The 15,857-nt window shown below is 51.9% G+C and overlaps 1 protein-coding gene and 1 long non-coding RNA gene across 2 annotated transcripts; one reads left to right on the top strand and one right to left on the bottom strand.

Moving 5' to 3' along the window:
* Positions 1–509: 509 nt before the first annotated feature.
* On the bottom strand, positions 510–9,838 carry LOC118497377. Its single transcript, XR_004899900.1, has 2 exons — positions 9,588–9,838; positions 510–722 (listed from the first exon to the last, which is right to left on the bottom strand). It is a non-coding gene; the product is annotated as an uncharacterized LOC118497377 (long non-coding RNA).
* Positions 8,651–15,333, top strand: CCDC177 (coiled-coil domain containing 177). Its single transcript, XM_036011413.1, has 2 exons — positions 8,651–9,001; positions 9,875–15,333. The coding sequence occupies exon 2, from the start codon at positions 9,903–9,905 to the stop codon at positions 12,003–12,005; it is 2,103 nt and encodes a 700-aa protein (XP_035867306.1). The 5' UTR covers positions 8,651–9,001; positions 9,875–9,902; the 3' UTR covers positions 12,006–15,333.
* The last annotated feature ends 524 nt before the right edge of the window (positions 15,334–15,857 follow it).

The following is a 15,857-nucleotide window of genomic DNA, read 5'->3' as shown; positions in this document are numbered from 1 at the left end:
TAGCTCCTGCAGTCAGTTGAGAAGAGGGCCAGTGGGGCTGGACTAGGACGTCTGGGAGGTGAGACAGGGAGCTCTGGGCGGGGTCCCCACATGGGGCACCCCACGAGTTGATGGGGAAAGAAGATGAGCTGGGGTGGAAGGATGAAAGGATTCTCTTCTTCTCATGTTCTTGGTCTGCTAGTTCCCATTTGTCCTTTATATCTTGGCTTCAAGGTCACTTCCTCAGGGAAGCCCTCCCATCGCCAACAGTGGTCTCGAGTTCCCCGTTATTCCCTCTCATAGCCCACACTTTTCATTCATAGCCCCATCCCTGGTTGCAGCACGCACCTGTGTCTCCCTCCACCCGGCCCACAAGCGCCACAGGCCCTGCGAGGCTGAGGCCAAGTCTGCCCACCACGGAGCCCCAGCACCTAGCCCCATCCCCGCACGCGGAAGGCACTCGAGAATGTGGAGTGCTGAATGAAGGGAAAGGACAAGCAGGTGAAAGGAGGGACAAAGGGAGGTGGAAGGACACAGCACAGGGGCCCTGCAGCCCTTCTCATTTCACCTCGGCCAGTCTGGCCCGTGTTACCAGAATCGGAGGGCACAGGCGTGCAGGGAGGCTGATGTTCCGTTTCCTGTGCCCCGCAGGGAGGGCCAGTGTTTCCCAGAGACCCGTGCTGTCATTGTTCCAGCTCCATAATGAACAACAGCCGTTCTTCCCCACGGATGAAGTCATTTTCCTGGAATCAACATAAAACCCACAGGAAAGGAAATGAGCATTGTTGCACACCTACTATGGGCCAAGCAACTGGGCATCTTATTGAATTCTCATAACAGCTCTGCCAAGCAAACAATTTTTATCTTTGCAGATGATGCAAATGAGGCTCAGAGACATTAAATAATTTGTCATGTTCATTTTATGACAGCTGAAACTTGGACACGTTTGTGAGTGGTTCCAAAGCCCACACCAAACTTCGGTGGCACAGAGTGTTGTGGCAAGCCACGCCCCGTCCTGAGTGCCGCTGGGAGTGCCCACAGCTGCTCATCAAAGACTGGAGGTACAATGGGGAGAACTCCCCAAAAAGGAGGAAAGAGGGAGAAGAATATGGATAGAGAAATGGGACCAAGCATACTTCCACTTATTCTGCAAACCTTTATTGGGTATCTGTCAGGCACAGGGGCCGGGGATGAAATGCCATAAAATATAGGTCCACTCCTCACAGAGGTCACCATCTAGTGGGGGAACTGGATAAGGAAATCAGAAATTACAGTTCCATGAGATTGACATTATTGCATCATTTATTCTATATTTTTATGTTTGAAGCTCTAGATAATAGGGTGTTTAAAAGCATATATTGTAGCTCCATCCAAATGAAATGCTCAGGGTGTGGTGAAAACACGGAGGAGAGGCACCCAACCCCAACTAAAAGGCCAGTCAGGGAAGGCTTCACTGAGGAGGTGACATCTGAGCTGAGTTTTGCTAGATGAGAAGGAGTTAGTGAGACAAAGTCCTAATGGCACAAGTATTGCCCACAAATGGCACGTACAGAGAGAGAGAGAGAGAGACAGAAGCGTGAAACAGCATGGCCTGCTTAGAGAAATGTAGGGGCAAGTGAATTCCTACAGCCAAGACAAGGAAGAGGTCCTCTTCAAGTTCCCTTGTGAAATTGTCCTTCTGGTGCACTGGGCATTCCCTCCGGGTGCTGGGGATTTGGTCTGGTGTTTTCAGACCTGGTTTCCATCGTTAGAGGCTGATGCGCAGAGGAGAGCGCCACCTACCGTGAGAGTGTGGAGTGAGCATTGAGTTGCCAGCTCAAAATTTACCTTCTGTAAACAAAATAATCCTGCCTTCTACCCAGTTCTATCAAAGAGCTGAGCACCAGGGAAATCCTTTGATCTCCAGGAACAAAAGGTAAAATAAATAGAGGGCAACGTTTCCAAATGGAGGAGAGGAACTAAAATCCAGGTTACAGACATGATCTATGCAAATCAACTAAAGCAAGCTTGGATTTGCTCACAATTTTATTCAAATGTAATAATGATAACAATGACCTGCCATTTTTTCTAATGCTTACTATGCACCATGGGTAAGCTGTGCTATGTGCTGAACGTATTTTACCTCATTTAATTCTCAGCAGCAACCTTACAAGGGATATAGGTATTGCTATACCATTTTACAGCAAACAAATGGCAGTTCAGAGAGGTTCAGTGGCTCTCCCAGGGTCACACAGCCTGGACATGGACAAGCTGGGATTCGAACCCAGTTTTGTGGACTCAGAAGCTCATGTTCTCAACTACTGGGTTAGATGCCTGATATACTCGGCCATTAAACAGGTCCAAAAAGGAACTCCTCATATTCACTCAGAGCTTGTTCCTCTTTGCCCTTATCGGCATGGCTCAGTTGGTTGGGCACTGACCTGTGAAGTGAAGGGTCACCAGTTCAGTTCCCGGTCAGAGGACATGCCTGGGTTGCACGCACTGGCCAGTCCCTGGTTGGGGGTGAGCACTCTCTCTGTTCCCCTCTCTCTAAAAATAAATAAAGTCTTTTTAAAAAAGCTTGTTCCTCCTCCATTCTCACACCACCACATCCAGTCTTTAACGCCACACCTAACCCCTCACCTGTGTTGTCGATTCTCTCTCACAGATGTCTTTAACGTTTTTCTGTTTCCACTATGCTCACTGCTGCGGCCTTAGTCCAGGCTGTGGCTGTCTCTTGCTTGATTGGATGCTTCCCAGGAGTCCCTCTCCTTCCCAGCACTTGTGGGACTGATTTATAACCATCTCTGCCATGGCAGACTCCGTGACGGTGGGGCTCCACCAGTGTACACGGTCCCAGTGCTCCGCACACGGGAGGCAGGCAGCCAGTGTTTGACCAAAGAGAGGCAGGAACCATTATTTTCATTTCATCAGTGTTACGGGCTGCACTGCCGCCCCTCAAAGTCCCCTGTTGCGGTCGTCACCCCCAGTACTTGGCAGCCATACCGGAGAGAGGGCCTTTGTCGACGTAACTAAGTTAAAGTTGGGTCATTAGGGTGGGCCCGAGCCCCGTATGCCTAGTGTCCTTACGAGAAGAGGAGGTTGGGACATAGGAAACACAGACACAGGGAAGACCCCCTGAGGACACAGCAAGCAGGCAGCCACTGCCAAGCCAAAGCGAGACCACAGAAGAAGCCAAATCTGTGGACACCATGACCTTGGACTTCTAGCCTCCAGAGTTCTGACAATAAATTTTTGTCGTTTGAGCCACCCAGCCTGTGGTATTTTTTGATGGCAGCCTGAGCAGGCTAATACAAACAAGAAAGGAAATCAGACTCAGAGGTTGAAGGACTTACCCAACATTAGCTGATCATTACTAATTAGCAATAATTAATTAGTAACAAACTAATTAGGGATGATTAATTAGTAATGCATTATTCACATCCCACCATGTGTCATCACACTTTCATCTTGTGTATCAAATCTTGTACTGACTTAATTCTTTTATCATTTAACTTCTTGAATGTTTGGGCATTTTTACTTCCACTGGCATTCAGGACAAGACCCTGTCTCACCCTTCACAGTGTTCCCAGACTTCCTAGCTCAGCTTGGTACTGTTTAACAGCAAGTTCTCGGCGTGTTTGTTGTTGTTCTTGTGTGACGGATGGGCACATTTGGAAGGTAAAAGGAGCCTGGTGGCAGGTTGCTGACTCTCCAGAAAAACATGCAAAAAAGGGGCCACCATCTCCAGTAATGGGATATGACTTATCTCCGAGTCTCCAAATATAAACATAAGGATGACTGATCTAAGACATTACGGAAGGCAGTGGTGTACAATGTTTGAAGTCAGAATTGCCCAGTTTTTTGCTTTGGCTGGTGTGGCTCAGTGGATTGAACACAGGCTGCAAACCAAAAGGTCGCCGGTGCGATTCCCAGTCAGGGCACATGTCTGGCTTGCAGGCCAGGTCCCCAGTGGGGGCCACATGAGCGGCAACCACACATTGATGTTTCTCTCCCTCCCTTTCTTCCTCTCTTCCCTGCTCTCTAAAAATAAATAAATGAAAATTTTTTTAAGAATTGCCCAATTTTAAAAAAGCAGAGAGAGAGAGAGAGTGTGTGTGTGCATGTGTTAGACAATGGGAGAAGAGGCCTGTGAGGAACAGGAGCTGTGACCTCAGAGGGGCCCTTCTGAAGAGAGAAGGGGCCTAAAGCGCTGAGCAGGCAGGTGGCTTCATGCCAGGGGCCACGATGACCCAGTAAGAGAGGCGGAGAAACTGGGAGCCAGTCCGACTCCTGAGCAGCAGCCCACTCTTTCTCGCGGACCCACAAATGTCTCACAGACAAACGCCCACAGGGCAGCGCCCCCAGGGCATGTTCATATTCAGGAATGAAGAAACTTCTCCAGTACCACACAGCATGGGGTGAGTGCAGCCCTTAAGAAGTGAGAGAAAACTCCCATTACCTTAATCGTAAGAGCCCCTCCAGATTTCCCTGCTGACGCACCCCCCGGTTTTACTGCAGGTTGGTTTCTCCTGTGCCCCAAGACAGTTCTCAAACGTGAGCTTCACCTGCATAAAATGCCTAACTCTGAGGATTCTTCAAAGTGGCTTCATGGCTCAAAATACTGTGACAAAGCCAGTTTCAGGGTGCATATGGCGGGAAAAGTAGCTCTTATTAAACCCCATTCCCTCTCGTTGATGCATTCAGCAAGAGGGCCTACTATGCGCCAGGCCCAGCAGTTGTGAGCAGAAACGGACACAGACCTGTCCTCCTGCAGCTGACAAGTCCCTGCCACTTACACTGGCGGTCTTTGGGTGATTTTTTTCCTTCCTTTTTTTTCTGTACTTTTTAACTTCTTACTGTGATGAACATATACTACTTCAATAAAATGTGAAGTAAAACCCTTTATTTTGATCACATATTACCTTTACCTGCTGGTTTGTGTCCTAAATTCCTTTTAAAGGCTTTAGTCACAAGAATTAGGAATGGGCACACTTTATGCCGTGTATTACTCTGGGTCTAATCAGGAGACAGAAACCACATAGTAACTTAAGCACAGGAAGCTTAATATAAAGAGGCATTAAGCTGTGAGTAAATATAAAGATATAAAGAGAACTCCCAAGGGCTCCCTGAGGCCAAGGGAGATCAATCAAGGAAGGACAACTTGGAAGGGGAGCCCCTTCAGAAAGATTGAGGTTCAGACCTCACTGGAGAAGGTGTGATTGCAGCCCACAGGGGCAGCGCAGAATTGTGTCGGGGGCATAGTTGCTCTATAGTTGACAAGCAGGAAATAAACTTCAAGGGTGGGATGAGGCTGGTGAGAGGCACTCAGGGCACAAGGCTTGGAGCACATGGTGTCTGCCTCAGAGAGGCTCACTAGGGAAGGTGCTCACCAGGCCCACACCCGGGCTGCGAGTTCACCAAGAGACTGCTCCAGGCACGTAGTTGGAACAGGATGCCACGGGATGTCCCCACACACCTGCACCACTCGTCATGCAGCAGCAGTAGCAAGAAAAAGCAAAAAGCACAGCACACAGGAACCAGAAAGAGAAGCACCCTTCTCCTGCAACATCCCTCCAGCTCCCTCTACTGGCCAATCTTAACATCGTGCTCATTGTCAAGTAGAAAATGCATACATTCAGTCCATTATCCCAGAGCAGGGAGTAAAGACTGAATCTAGAGGAGCCAGGCAATAAATTGATAACTGCCACAAGTTGTTATCAGTCATTATAACAGGTATTGGTGGCGTTTTTCTGTAAACAGCCTAATAGTAAATATTTTAAGCTTTGGGAATATACAATCTTTGTCAAAACAATTCAATTCTGCCAGTTTCCTGAAAAGCAGCGTAGACAATATGTAAACAAGTAAGCATGGCTGTGTTCCAATAAGGTTTGATTTACAAAACGGCCAGTGGATGTGGCCCACAAGTCATAGTTTACCACCAACTCCTGCTTTGGAACTTTGGAGTGAATGATCTCTACTCTGGGAACAGAATTATGCTAAGAAGGGGAATAATAAACACAAGCGCACAGAGCTGAGGCGGGTGGTTGGGGCTGATTAGATGGAACTGAAATGATAACAATGTCTACACTGTATATGGTTTTTGGCCCAAAATAACTGTGCTATGGACTGAATGTTTGTGTCCCACCCCCTTTCCTGGTCACGTGTTGGAACCCTAAACCCAGTGTAGCAATTGGAGATGCGGCCCTTGGTGGTTATTAGGTCATGGGAACTCATGATGTATTAGTGCCCTTATAAGAAAAAAAAGGTAAGAGTTTTCCTTCTCTCTCTCTCTCTATGGTTTCCTCCATGTGAGGGTACAACAAGAAAATGGCCCCTGAAAACCAGGAAGTGAGTCCTCACCAGACATCAGATCTGCCAGCTCCTTGACCTTGGACTTCCCAGTCTCTAGAACTGTGAGAAATTAAGTGTTGTTTAAGCCACTCGGTGCATGACAACTTGTTACAGCAGCTCAAACCGTCAGTGGGGTGTTACATTAAAGGATCTAACAGGATATTTAATGAATTATTTTCTCTAGATGGTAACTATTTTCTGTAGACAGTATATTTCCGCCTATAGTATGCACTCCTCTTTTTAGGAAACTGCAGCTCAGAGGGGCTAAGAAACTTGTCTCAAAACACACAGCCTGCCTGAGCTGGCATTTGAACCATTAGTGTGTCTGATTCTTAAGCCTTCCTCTGGGGAAAAGGTTGAACAGGTTTGCTAGGAGCCCCCTTTAAAAGATTGGGGTTTGCACTGGCCAGTGTGGCGCACTTGGTTGGAACCTCATCCCATAAACTGAAAGGTCACTGGTTTGATTCTTGGGCATGGCACATGCCTAAGAAGCAGGTTCACCACTCGCATCAATGTTTCTCTTCCTCCCTCTCCCTTTCCCTCTCTCTAAAATCAATAAGCATGTCCTCGGGTGAGGATAAAAATAAATAAATAGCTCTGGCTGGTGTGGCTCAGTGGATTGAGCTCCAGCCTGCAAACTAAAGGGTCACCGGTTCTATTGCCAGTCAGGGCACATGCCTGGGTTGCAGGCCAGGTCCCCCGTAGGGGGCGCTCGAGAGGCAATCACACACTGATGTTTTCCTCTCTCCCTTCCTTCCCCTCTCTCTAAAAATAAATAACTAAAAATCTTTTCAATAAATAAATATACATATAAATAAACAAACATAAATAAAAGGTTAGGGTTTACTAAGAAGCTTAAGGTCATTCAGCTGTGACACATACCCACCGTATGTGCCAAATCTACCTGAGCCCACCTCTTCATTGCTCCATGGGACTTGGGGAATGAAGTGAACCAACAAAAACATGAACCTCATACTGCCCTCTGTACCACAGGTAACAAAGTCCTTTGTTTCTGATCCAGGAGTCTCGTGTCTTCTTCTGCCAGCACCTATGACCCTATTCACATGGAAGTAGTACAAAACCCCAAAGCCTTCCATCTGTAACACTGTCATCCAAATGTCAAGAGTCAGTAACTCTCTTTCTCACCTTCCATTGTACCTTGGCCTCCTGTGGCTTGGCATCAGCCCCCAGCACAATGCTGCCACAGTTTTTGCTGATATCACCAAAGATACTCTCACCACTAGTGTCAGTAGGCATTTAATTCCAGGCAAAACCTTCTGGACCTCTGCAGCCTTAACAATAGGGCACACCCTCCTTCTGAAGTGCTCTACTATTAGTGTCCATGAGCCCACACTCTCCTGCCAGTCCTTCTTGGTCCCTTTTTTGGGGCTCCTTCTCCCTTAGCCACCCCATCAATGCCCTGCCCACCTCCCTATTGCTCCACCTGACCTTCCTGGGGGATCTCAGTCACTCTGTTGGTTTGGGGAACCTCAAATATGGTGACGATGCCCTAAACTCGAGGTCCAGTCCAGGCCTCTGACACAGCTTATCCACACCAGCTGAGCACCAACACCTCCAGCTCAAGTGGTCCAAAAGGAACCTGTCCTTCCCTGGCCCTCCAAACCAAGCACCTAATCCTCCCTCTTGGATCCACGCTCTCAGTTTGTGGTATACCCAGCCACCTCATTGCACCTATAAGTCATCCTTGACCCTCAACTGCTCCTCACACCCAGGGCCAAGCTATCTCTGAGTATTGCTCTACTCCCCATTTCAGAGATCTGGGCCCCCACCCACTGCCTGACAATGTCAAGGCTATTAACAACATGGTTTCTAATGCTTCACCACCCATGGTGAAAGCATGGTTCACCATGCTTTCTAATGTCATATCCCATCCACCCTCTAACCCCTCGCTCAAGTCCCATCTGTCTCCCAGGGCCACCGTCACTCAAAATGGGGGGAGGGAGGGTAGAGAAGGTGTCTCAAAATAATCCTCAGTACATGGCACTAACTGGTTTTAATTTGTATTATCTTGAACCAGGCAGTCCTAAAATGTTGCATTAAACACTAGTCACACATCCTATGCCTGCCTCAAACCCATCTGAATGTTTTTAGTTTTTCTTTATAAATAACCTCATAATTTGGATCGGGAGCCATATTTCTACCCCATTAATCACTATCCCCTTGAGAAACAAACCAAACTATCCCTTCATTCTACCCAGTTGAAGCATTGAAAGAAATATTATATAGTATATATTTGTATATATTACATATACGTATGTATTTTAAGTTTCTCTTCTGTCACCCTCTAAGCGAACAAACCAACACCCTTGAGTGTCCACCAGGAGGCGCCGGGGGTATAGAAAGACCTGCGGTACTTGCGGGTTGGCGAGGCGGTGGTGGATGCAGCAGCGATGGAACCGCTTCCTTTTTTAAGAATCAGTGAGAGGGAAGGGAGCGGAGCTGCGTTATTTTAGGGAAACCTTGTTGCACTCCCCCTCCCGCGTGTAGGTAGCGTGTGCGAGCCCCATGGAGAGACGCTGGCGGTGCCTGCGGTGCCCGCTGGGGCCACTATCGCGGCTGCATCCAGCGGCAACTCGACCCCGCTGGCACCGGGACTGAAGAGGTGCAAGGAAGAGCGGCGAGCTGCTAACAAAAGCCCTCGGCGCGGGGCCCAAGCCCGGGACGTGCGGTAAGTGAGCCGGCCCAGACCCCGCGAGCGGCCAGGCTGGGTGAGACCCAGGAATCTACCTCGCTGGGATGGCTTGGGGGACTGGAAGGGTAACCGTGGGCAGGTGTCGGAGCCTAGACTGGGGTGTATGGCGCCTTTAGCACATCAGACTTGGAGGGGATCGGGTGCATCTGGGAGGACCTAGGCGCCTTCTCCATCCCCGGCAAACACCGGAGGGGGCTCAGGGAGGAGCCGGGTACAGCTCCTAGCAACCCCTACCCAAAAGGCAGGAGCAAGATCGATCGTCTCTCCCGGAGAGGCCTTTTGGGGACTGAGGCATTTCTCAGTTCTTCCATCACCCCTGGGCCCCATGCCTGGGTCTCCTTTGGCAGGGGGAAATCAACCATAACTTCTTCCTTAGGCAAATGGGGTCCTCGCAGCAAAGCACTGTGGGGGATGAACAGGCCTCTTTCTTTTTTGTTCTTGCAAAGCTGCATCCCTGGTTGCCCGCCTAAGCTACAAACAAATGGACTAATCCTCCCAGGAATCCTCCAGCGCCTCCCTGGCCGGCTACTCCCCGCACCTCAATCTTTTAATTTTAACTTACAGCAGGAAGGATGCATCTAACGGGCCGGACGCCCTGGGGAGCTTGGCCACGGCCTCTGCCCGAACTCCGGGGCTCGGGGAGATCCAGCTGCTCTCTGTGCACCGGCACCGAACCCCCGCCCCTACTGCCTCGGTTTTCTGTGCATCCGCGTTATGATTTACGTTCCACCGGGCCTCTGAGCCTAATCCAAAGCGGATTAAGTTGGAACGGGGGAGGGAGGTTATGAATGGGGAGGGGGGAACTGCTCTCAAATGTATCCTGCGATGAACCTCCTTTGTCATCCGCAGAAACTCCACAAAAGGACACCTTTCAGCCATGGTGGACCCCGTACCTGAAGAAGAGAAGGCGGAAGCCGAGCCTGGAGGCTCGGGAGGAAACGGAGCCACTGCGTCCGTGCCCCCTGATGCGCAGGGCGCCCAGCAGCCCGCAGCCTCTTCGGCCTCTGCCTCGGCCTCCGCGGCGGTGCCCCGCAAGGCTGAAGTCCAGTGCGCAACAGAAGGTGGGCGGCGGGAGCAATCCCCGCTGCTGCACCTCGACCTCTTCAATTTCGACTGCCCAGAGGCCGAGGGCAGCCGCTATGTACTGACCAGCCCTCGTTCTCTCGAGGCCTGCGCCCGCTGCGCCGTCAAACCAGTGGAGCTGCTGCCACGGGCTTTGGCTGACCTGGTGCGCGAGGCCCCAGGCCGGTCCATGCGAGTGGCCACCGGCCTGTACGAGGCATACGAGGCCGAGCGGCGCGCAAAGCTACAGCAGTGCCGGGCCGAGCGCGAGCGCATAGTGCGCGAGGAAAAGCGGCGCCTCTTCACGCCGTTGGGCCACGCGGCCGCGGCGGCCTCGGCCCCCAGCGCGGGCAGCAGCAGCAGCTGCAGCAGCGCCAGCCTCCCGGCCTCGCCCGCACCCCGTGCGGCCCGCAAGGCGTCCTCCAGTCCGTCCCCGGTCCGACCCAAAGCTCCTCCCGCGAGTTCGCGGACCGGTAGAAAGAGCCACTCACTAGACTCACTGTCCCGCCGCCGAGAAGGCGCCCTCAGTTCTGAGTCCGGCGCGTCGTCGTCATCCTACAGCGGGGAGAGCCTTCGGGAGCTGCGCTGGCCGCCGCGGGCTTCAGCCCGGAGCAGCTGCCCCGCGGGGTCACTATCCTCAGCCCCCAACCCTCTGGGCCGTCCGTCTGCCCTGGCCCTAGTGCCACTTACGGCCCGGAGCTTCAGCCTCGGCGATCTGAGCCACTCACCGCAGACAACTCAGCACGTGGAGCGCATCGTGCGCCAAGTGCGCACGGAGCGGGGACTGCGCGGGGTTCCAGAGCGCGACCGGAAGATCGCAGCGCTGATGCTGGCGCGGCACCAGGAGGAGCGCCTGTTGCTGGAGCAGCGCGCCGCGGCGCACGGCCAGTGGGAGCAGCAGCGCGTGCGCGCAGAGCAGCGGCGGGAGCGCGAGGAACGCGAGAAGCGGCGCTCCCTAGAGCAGGGTCGTCGAGCCTGGGCAGCGCAGGTGGAGGAGCGGCGCGGCCGCCGGGGCCGCGAGGAGCGCGAGGCGGCGCGGCGGCGGCAGCGCCAGTGCGAGCTTAGCGAGGAGCGGCGGCGGGAACTAGCGGAGCGCCAGAGCCTGCTGCGACGCGAGCGGGCGGAGCGTGCGGCCCGGGAGGACCGGCTGCGCAAGCTTCAGCAAGAGCAGAACCTAAAGCAGCGGGAGGAGGGCCTGAAGCAAGGGCGCGAGCGGGCTGAGCAGGTCCTTAAGGAGCGCGCCCAGCGCGCAGCCTGTACCAAGCAGCGGCAGGGGGACCAGTTGCAGCGGGAGAAGCGGGAGCTGAGCCGGGCCGAGCAGGCGCGCCACCAGGCGCTGCTTCAAGGTCGGGCCCGCCAGGAGTTCGAGGAGCGCGAGGGCCTGCGGAGCTCCCTGGAGGCCAGCATGGGTCGCGCGCAGGAGAACTACGAGCACTTGGTGGAGCAGCGCACCCGGGAGCTGCGGGAGCGGGCCCGGAGAGAGGAGCTACAGGGACGGCGGGCCAAGGAGGCAGCGGAGCGCAAAGAGCGCGAGCATCAGGCACACCTTGAGGCACTCGCCCGGGCAGGAGAGCGGCGGCTGCAACACGCGACACAAGTGGCTGAGGAGGCGGTGCAGCAAAAGGCGAGGCGCGTGGGCCAAAGTAGGTTGGAGAAGGAGCGAGCCCAGCGTGCCAAAAAGGAGAAGGTGGAGAAGGACGAAGACTGCCGTCGGCGGGAGCTGCTCCAGGCCATCGGGCGCAAGCTGGAGCGCAGCGAACAGCTGTCGCGGGAGCGTCGCAGCGCGCTGGAAAGCGCCCGCTCTACAGCGCGGGCTTCCTTCCACGTGCGCGAGAAGGTGCGCGAGGAAACCAACACTCGCTCCTTCGACCGCATGGTGCGGGAGGCCCAGCTGCACGCCAGCCTGGACCGCAAATGACCGCCGTCCTTCGAGGGCCAGACTGCCACGCTCATCCATGTGGGGCCTCCCTTGTACACTTTGACCAGGCCGTGGGAGTCCCAAGTTGGGGCGCAGCACAAGCACCTCTCGAGGCTTCTAACCCATGAGGCAATAAGAGGTCCAACACGCCAGACGTTTCAGTATGCAGCATTTGCTTTTAAAAACTGACATAGTATGGAAATGACATAGCACAATCTTTGACCATACCCGCCTGTGGCGGCTCCTGCACCGGCTTTTGCAAGCTCTTTTGTGTGTCTTTTGGGCTGAAATAGAAAAGAGCTGGGAGACGGGCTGGGTCGGGAAGCAGGAGAGGGTGCCCCTAGGAGAGAGTGCAGGGGGACTCACTCACCCTAGGCACCTTTCACATATTGGGGTCTGAGACCACTGCCCTTACTGCACCTGAGGGGGCATCTCCCTGGCTCACTTCCATCTTTTAAAATATGGCAAGTTTCACAAAGCTTGGGGACCCCACCGAAAAGCACAGTGTTTCTAAGGTGTAAGGCCACACCTAAGTGACCTAAAACACTATTGGTTTTTGTATGCTTGACTTTTAATCGGCCACTTGAGCAAATTCTGGTCTTAGTTCTGATAGGTTTTTTTTTTCATCAATTCCCCTAGATTTTCTAGTTAGACAATCATCTGCAAACAATGATCAATTTGTGTCTTTTCTCTCCTGTTCTCCCAAGTGACACACACACACACATATCAGATGATCTGGTAATGCTGTTTAGCTTTAGTGGAAGCCCCCGGCCCCTGGGGGAGGCGGGTTCCTCAAGCAGCAGTGTTCCACTCCGTTAAGGTTCTTGCAGGGTAGTTTCAGGGAAGGCAGGGTCTGATGCCCACCTTCCGAAAGTGGAGCTCACGCCTCACAGCAGCCATGCCTTAAGAAGCAGAGCTACCTTATGTGCCTGCCCAGGCCAATCCTGCCTAGACCTCCAGCCCTGGATGCAGCCCCAAGGGTGGGCGCCAGGGAGTTCGAACTATAGGATTCCGACTGTGAAGGAGTCAGCACAATGGCTGTGAGGGCAGTTAATTGACTGCGGTGGCTGCAGAGCTGGAGTTGCCTCTTCGCTACTGAGAGCTGTGCTCACTATTGTTGGCGGTACTCTTCACCCTCCTCTTCCCCACTAAATCCCCTCTCACCTGTGGCAGAGTGTTTGATCGGTCCCTGTGCCTCACCTTCCCCGTTGGCCAGATGAGGCCGTCTGTACTCTTCTCCTGGTACCTCAAGGTCTCCTGCATCCAAAGTGCCACCTCAGTATTATTTGTTGGTCTTCTCTGTGCCTTTCTTGACCTGGAGCTGGGTGGCAGGAGGGCTGCTGATGACTTAGTTTGTTTCTTCTTAGCATTGGAAGGAGCAGTGCATCACGAATGTGTGGTCATTTGGCCTCTAGAGGAAAATACTTGTAAGACCAGGCCACTCCCTGGTTCAGAAAGTCCTGTTCAGTTGTCTTCAGGCAACTTTGACCCTAGAATGCGTCCCTTCCATGAAGCCGGAATCAGCCCCCAGCAGTACCCACCCACTGACTCTGCCTTCATTGGGGAAGGTGGGAAATAAAACTACTTTTTACGTTAAGTCAAGATCAGGAAATAAAAGTTACCAAAAAAAAAAAAAAAAGAATCAGGGTAGAAAACGACTATGTTAGGTACATATCGTGTATATTGTGCTGGACAGAATCGTCCCTAAAACGTCTGGTGTCACACACATACACACTCTTCATTAGTAACCCCCCCATCATGTGCCAGTGGGCACAGGAGTGTTGTGTAGAAGGAAGTGGTGCTTGGGTGTTCTACTGAAAATGTCGTGGAGCCAGGAAAAGAGATGTTCAAGGTTTATATTTTCAGTGGGTGCATTTTTCCCTCGAGTTTTCTTCTTGTTGGTAACCAGGATGTCGGTGAGCTGTAATAATTGGCATTGTGTGAGTTAGGGGCATTTAACTAAAGTGTTAATGTGATACTGCTTGTTACCTTGTGGTTCCTGATTTGTTAGCGGCCTTTTGAAACCTTAACCAGAAGTTCTACCTACAACTACTTACTTCCAAAGTAGGTGCATTTATACGACAAGGACACAGTCTGGTTTTTGGATAAGGCACTGAAAGGTACATAGGGGGTCTTACCTCACCCTTTATTCGGTTTGCTTTCTGACTTACTGAGTGCCTGGGCAGATCACATCTCTGTGCCTTGGTTTCATGGCCAAGGGCATCATGATCTCAGAATGCGGTGCTCTCAGTGCTGTGACTTTGGGACTGCAGGTGTAGTCACTAAGGAAAGAGGGTCATGTGACTGTACTATGCCTAGAGAGTGTATTGTACCATGGTGACCTTGTGCAGAGAGAAATGGTCTCAAAAAGCACATTGCAGGTCACAGTGGCACGTGGGACACAACAGCCCAGATCGGAATGTCACCAAATGAGAGATTTGCACTTAGAGAAAAGCACTGTGTCAAGGAAAGGAACTTGGAGTCTACAAGAACAAACATATAGCTAAGTAGAATTAAAGCAAACACGGGAGTCTGACGTACTAATAGTAAAGAATGGTTCTTCCACATTTCAGAGCATCCCCTAGAACACAGACCCAGCTCTGTGTCCTAGGATGTGTGGTCACGTTGCTCTTTGAGGAGGAGCAATTTCCAAGATTCTTCATTGGGCCCTTTATATATGTTCTTCTCTTTGCAATGATGCCAGAAAGGAGAAGTCTTTTTTATTCTAAGTACAGCAAGAGGAAATTGGAGGTGTGGGTGTGGCCGAGATGATGGTGGAGAATGGCTTGCTTCTCCCGGTGTGAACATCCTAACAAGTGGCCCAGATTCACCTGAGAGCACCAAACTGGAAGTTCTTCTCGTCCAGGGAATTGCAACCTTGAAGTGGTCCAAGACCTAAGCATTTGCCCTCTTGGAACATCCTGTGAAGGGAGGCGAGGGGGAATGGAAAGTGTTGGAAGAAGCTTTAGTTTGGTTCATTACAAAGAAAGCAAGCAGGATCATCCACGGCTATACCACCCTGAACGCGCCTGATCTCATCTGATCTGGGAAGCTAAGCACGGTGGTTGGGCCTGATTAGCACTTGGATGGGAGAAAACAAGCAGGACATTGTTTCACATGGAATTACCCGTGAAGCTAGCCCGGCCTCCTGCACAGGCAGCGGCCAGTGCTTCCTCCACACCTGGACGGGAAGGTGGAAATATCCTTTCAGAAGCACGCAGACTGTGAGTCTTCAACGGGAGCAGTAAGAGTCTGTGGGTTAGAAGGCATATGGAATGCAGCTTGTGTTCGCGCCCTTCTGTAACACCCGCCCCTAATTCCCCTGCCTTTAGAAAATCCACTGAAACACAGGGTGGCTGGCTCTTTATAAAGGGCCATCTCTCGTTTACTGTTACTTCTCCTGTAGCCCATGGTTTAGCACTTCCCATAGGACAAGCACATAAATACCAGATAGAGCAAGACAATGGATGGATGACGGAGAAACAAATGGTGACCAGGGTAAATCTGTGTGAAACAGATCAAGTGGGCAGGCCTCCGTTCATCCACAAATTTGTAGCGAGTACCTGCTGTGGGCCAGGCACTGACCACTCTTGTTGCTGAGGAGACAGCCTCTGTGGTCACTGGCCCTGGGAGCCTTTCATGCTGCAATGTCGTGAGCAGACACCTTCATTTCCCCATTGGGCTGACCCGCCTTCCCACCCTGGTATCTGTTCCCAGGCAGACCTGATGGGCCCTCAAGCACTAGTTTTAAGCATTTTCAGTTTCCTCAGGACACACCATCTGCCACCAACCATCATCGAGGCCATTGTTGTTCTCTTTCCCTCAGAGGAACCTTGATTCATCAGGTCAAAT

This window comes from Phyllostomus discolor, chromosome 1 (genome assembly GCF_004126475.2).
Source record: "Phyllostomus discolor isolate MPI-MPIP mPhyDis1 chromosome 1, mPhyDis1.pri.v3, whole genome shotgun sequence".
NCBI classification, from domain to species: Eukaryota; Metazoa; Chordata; class Mammalia; order Chiroptera; family Phyllostomidae; genus Phyllostomus; species Phyllostomus discolor.
Note: the sequence above shows the minus strand (reverse complement) of the source record. Positions and strands in the feature narration are given on the sequence as shown.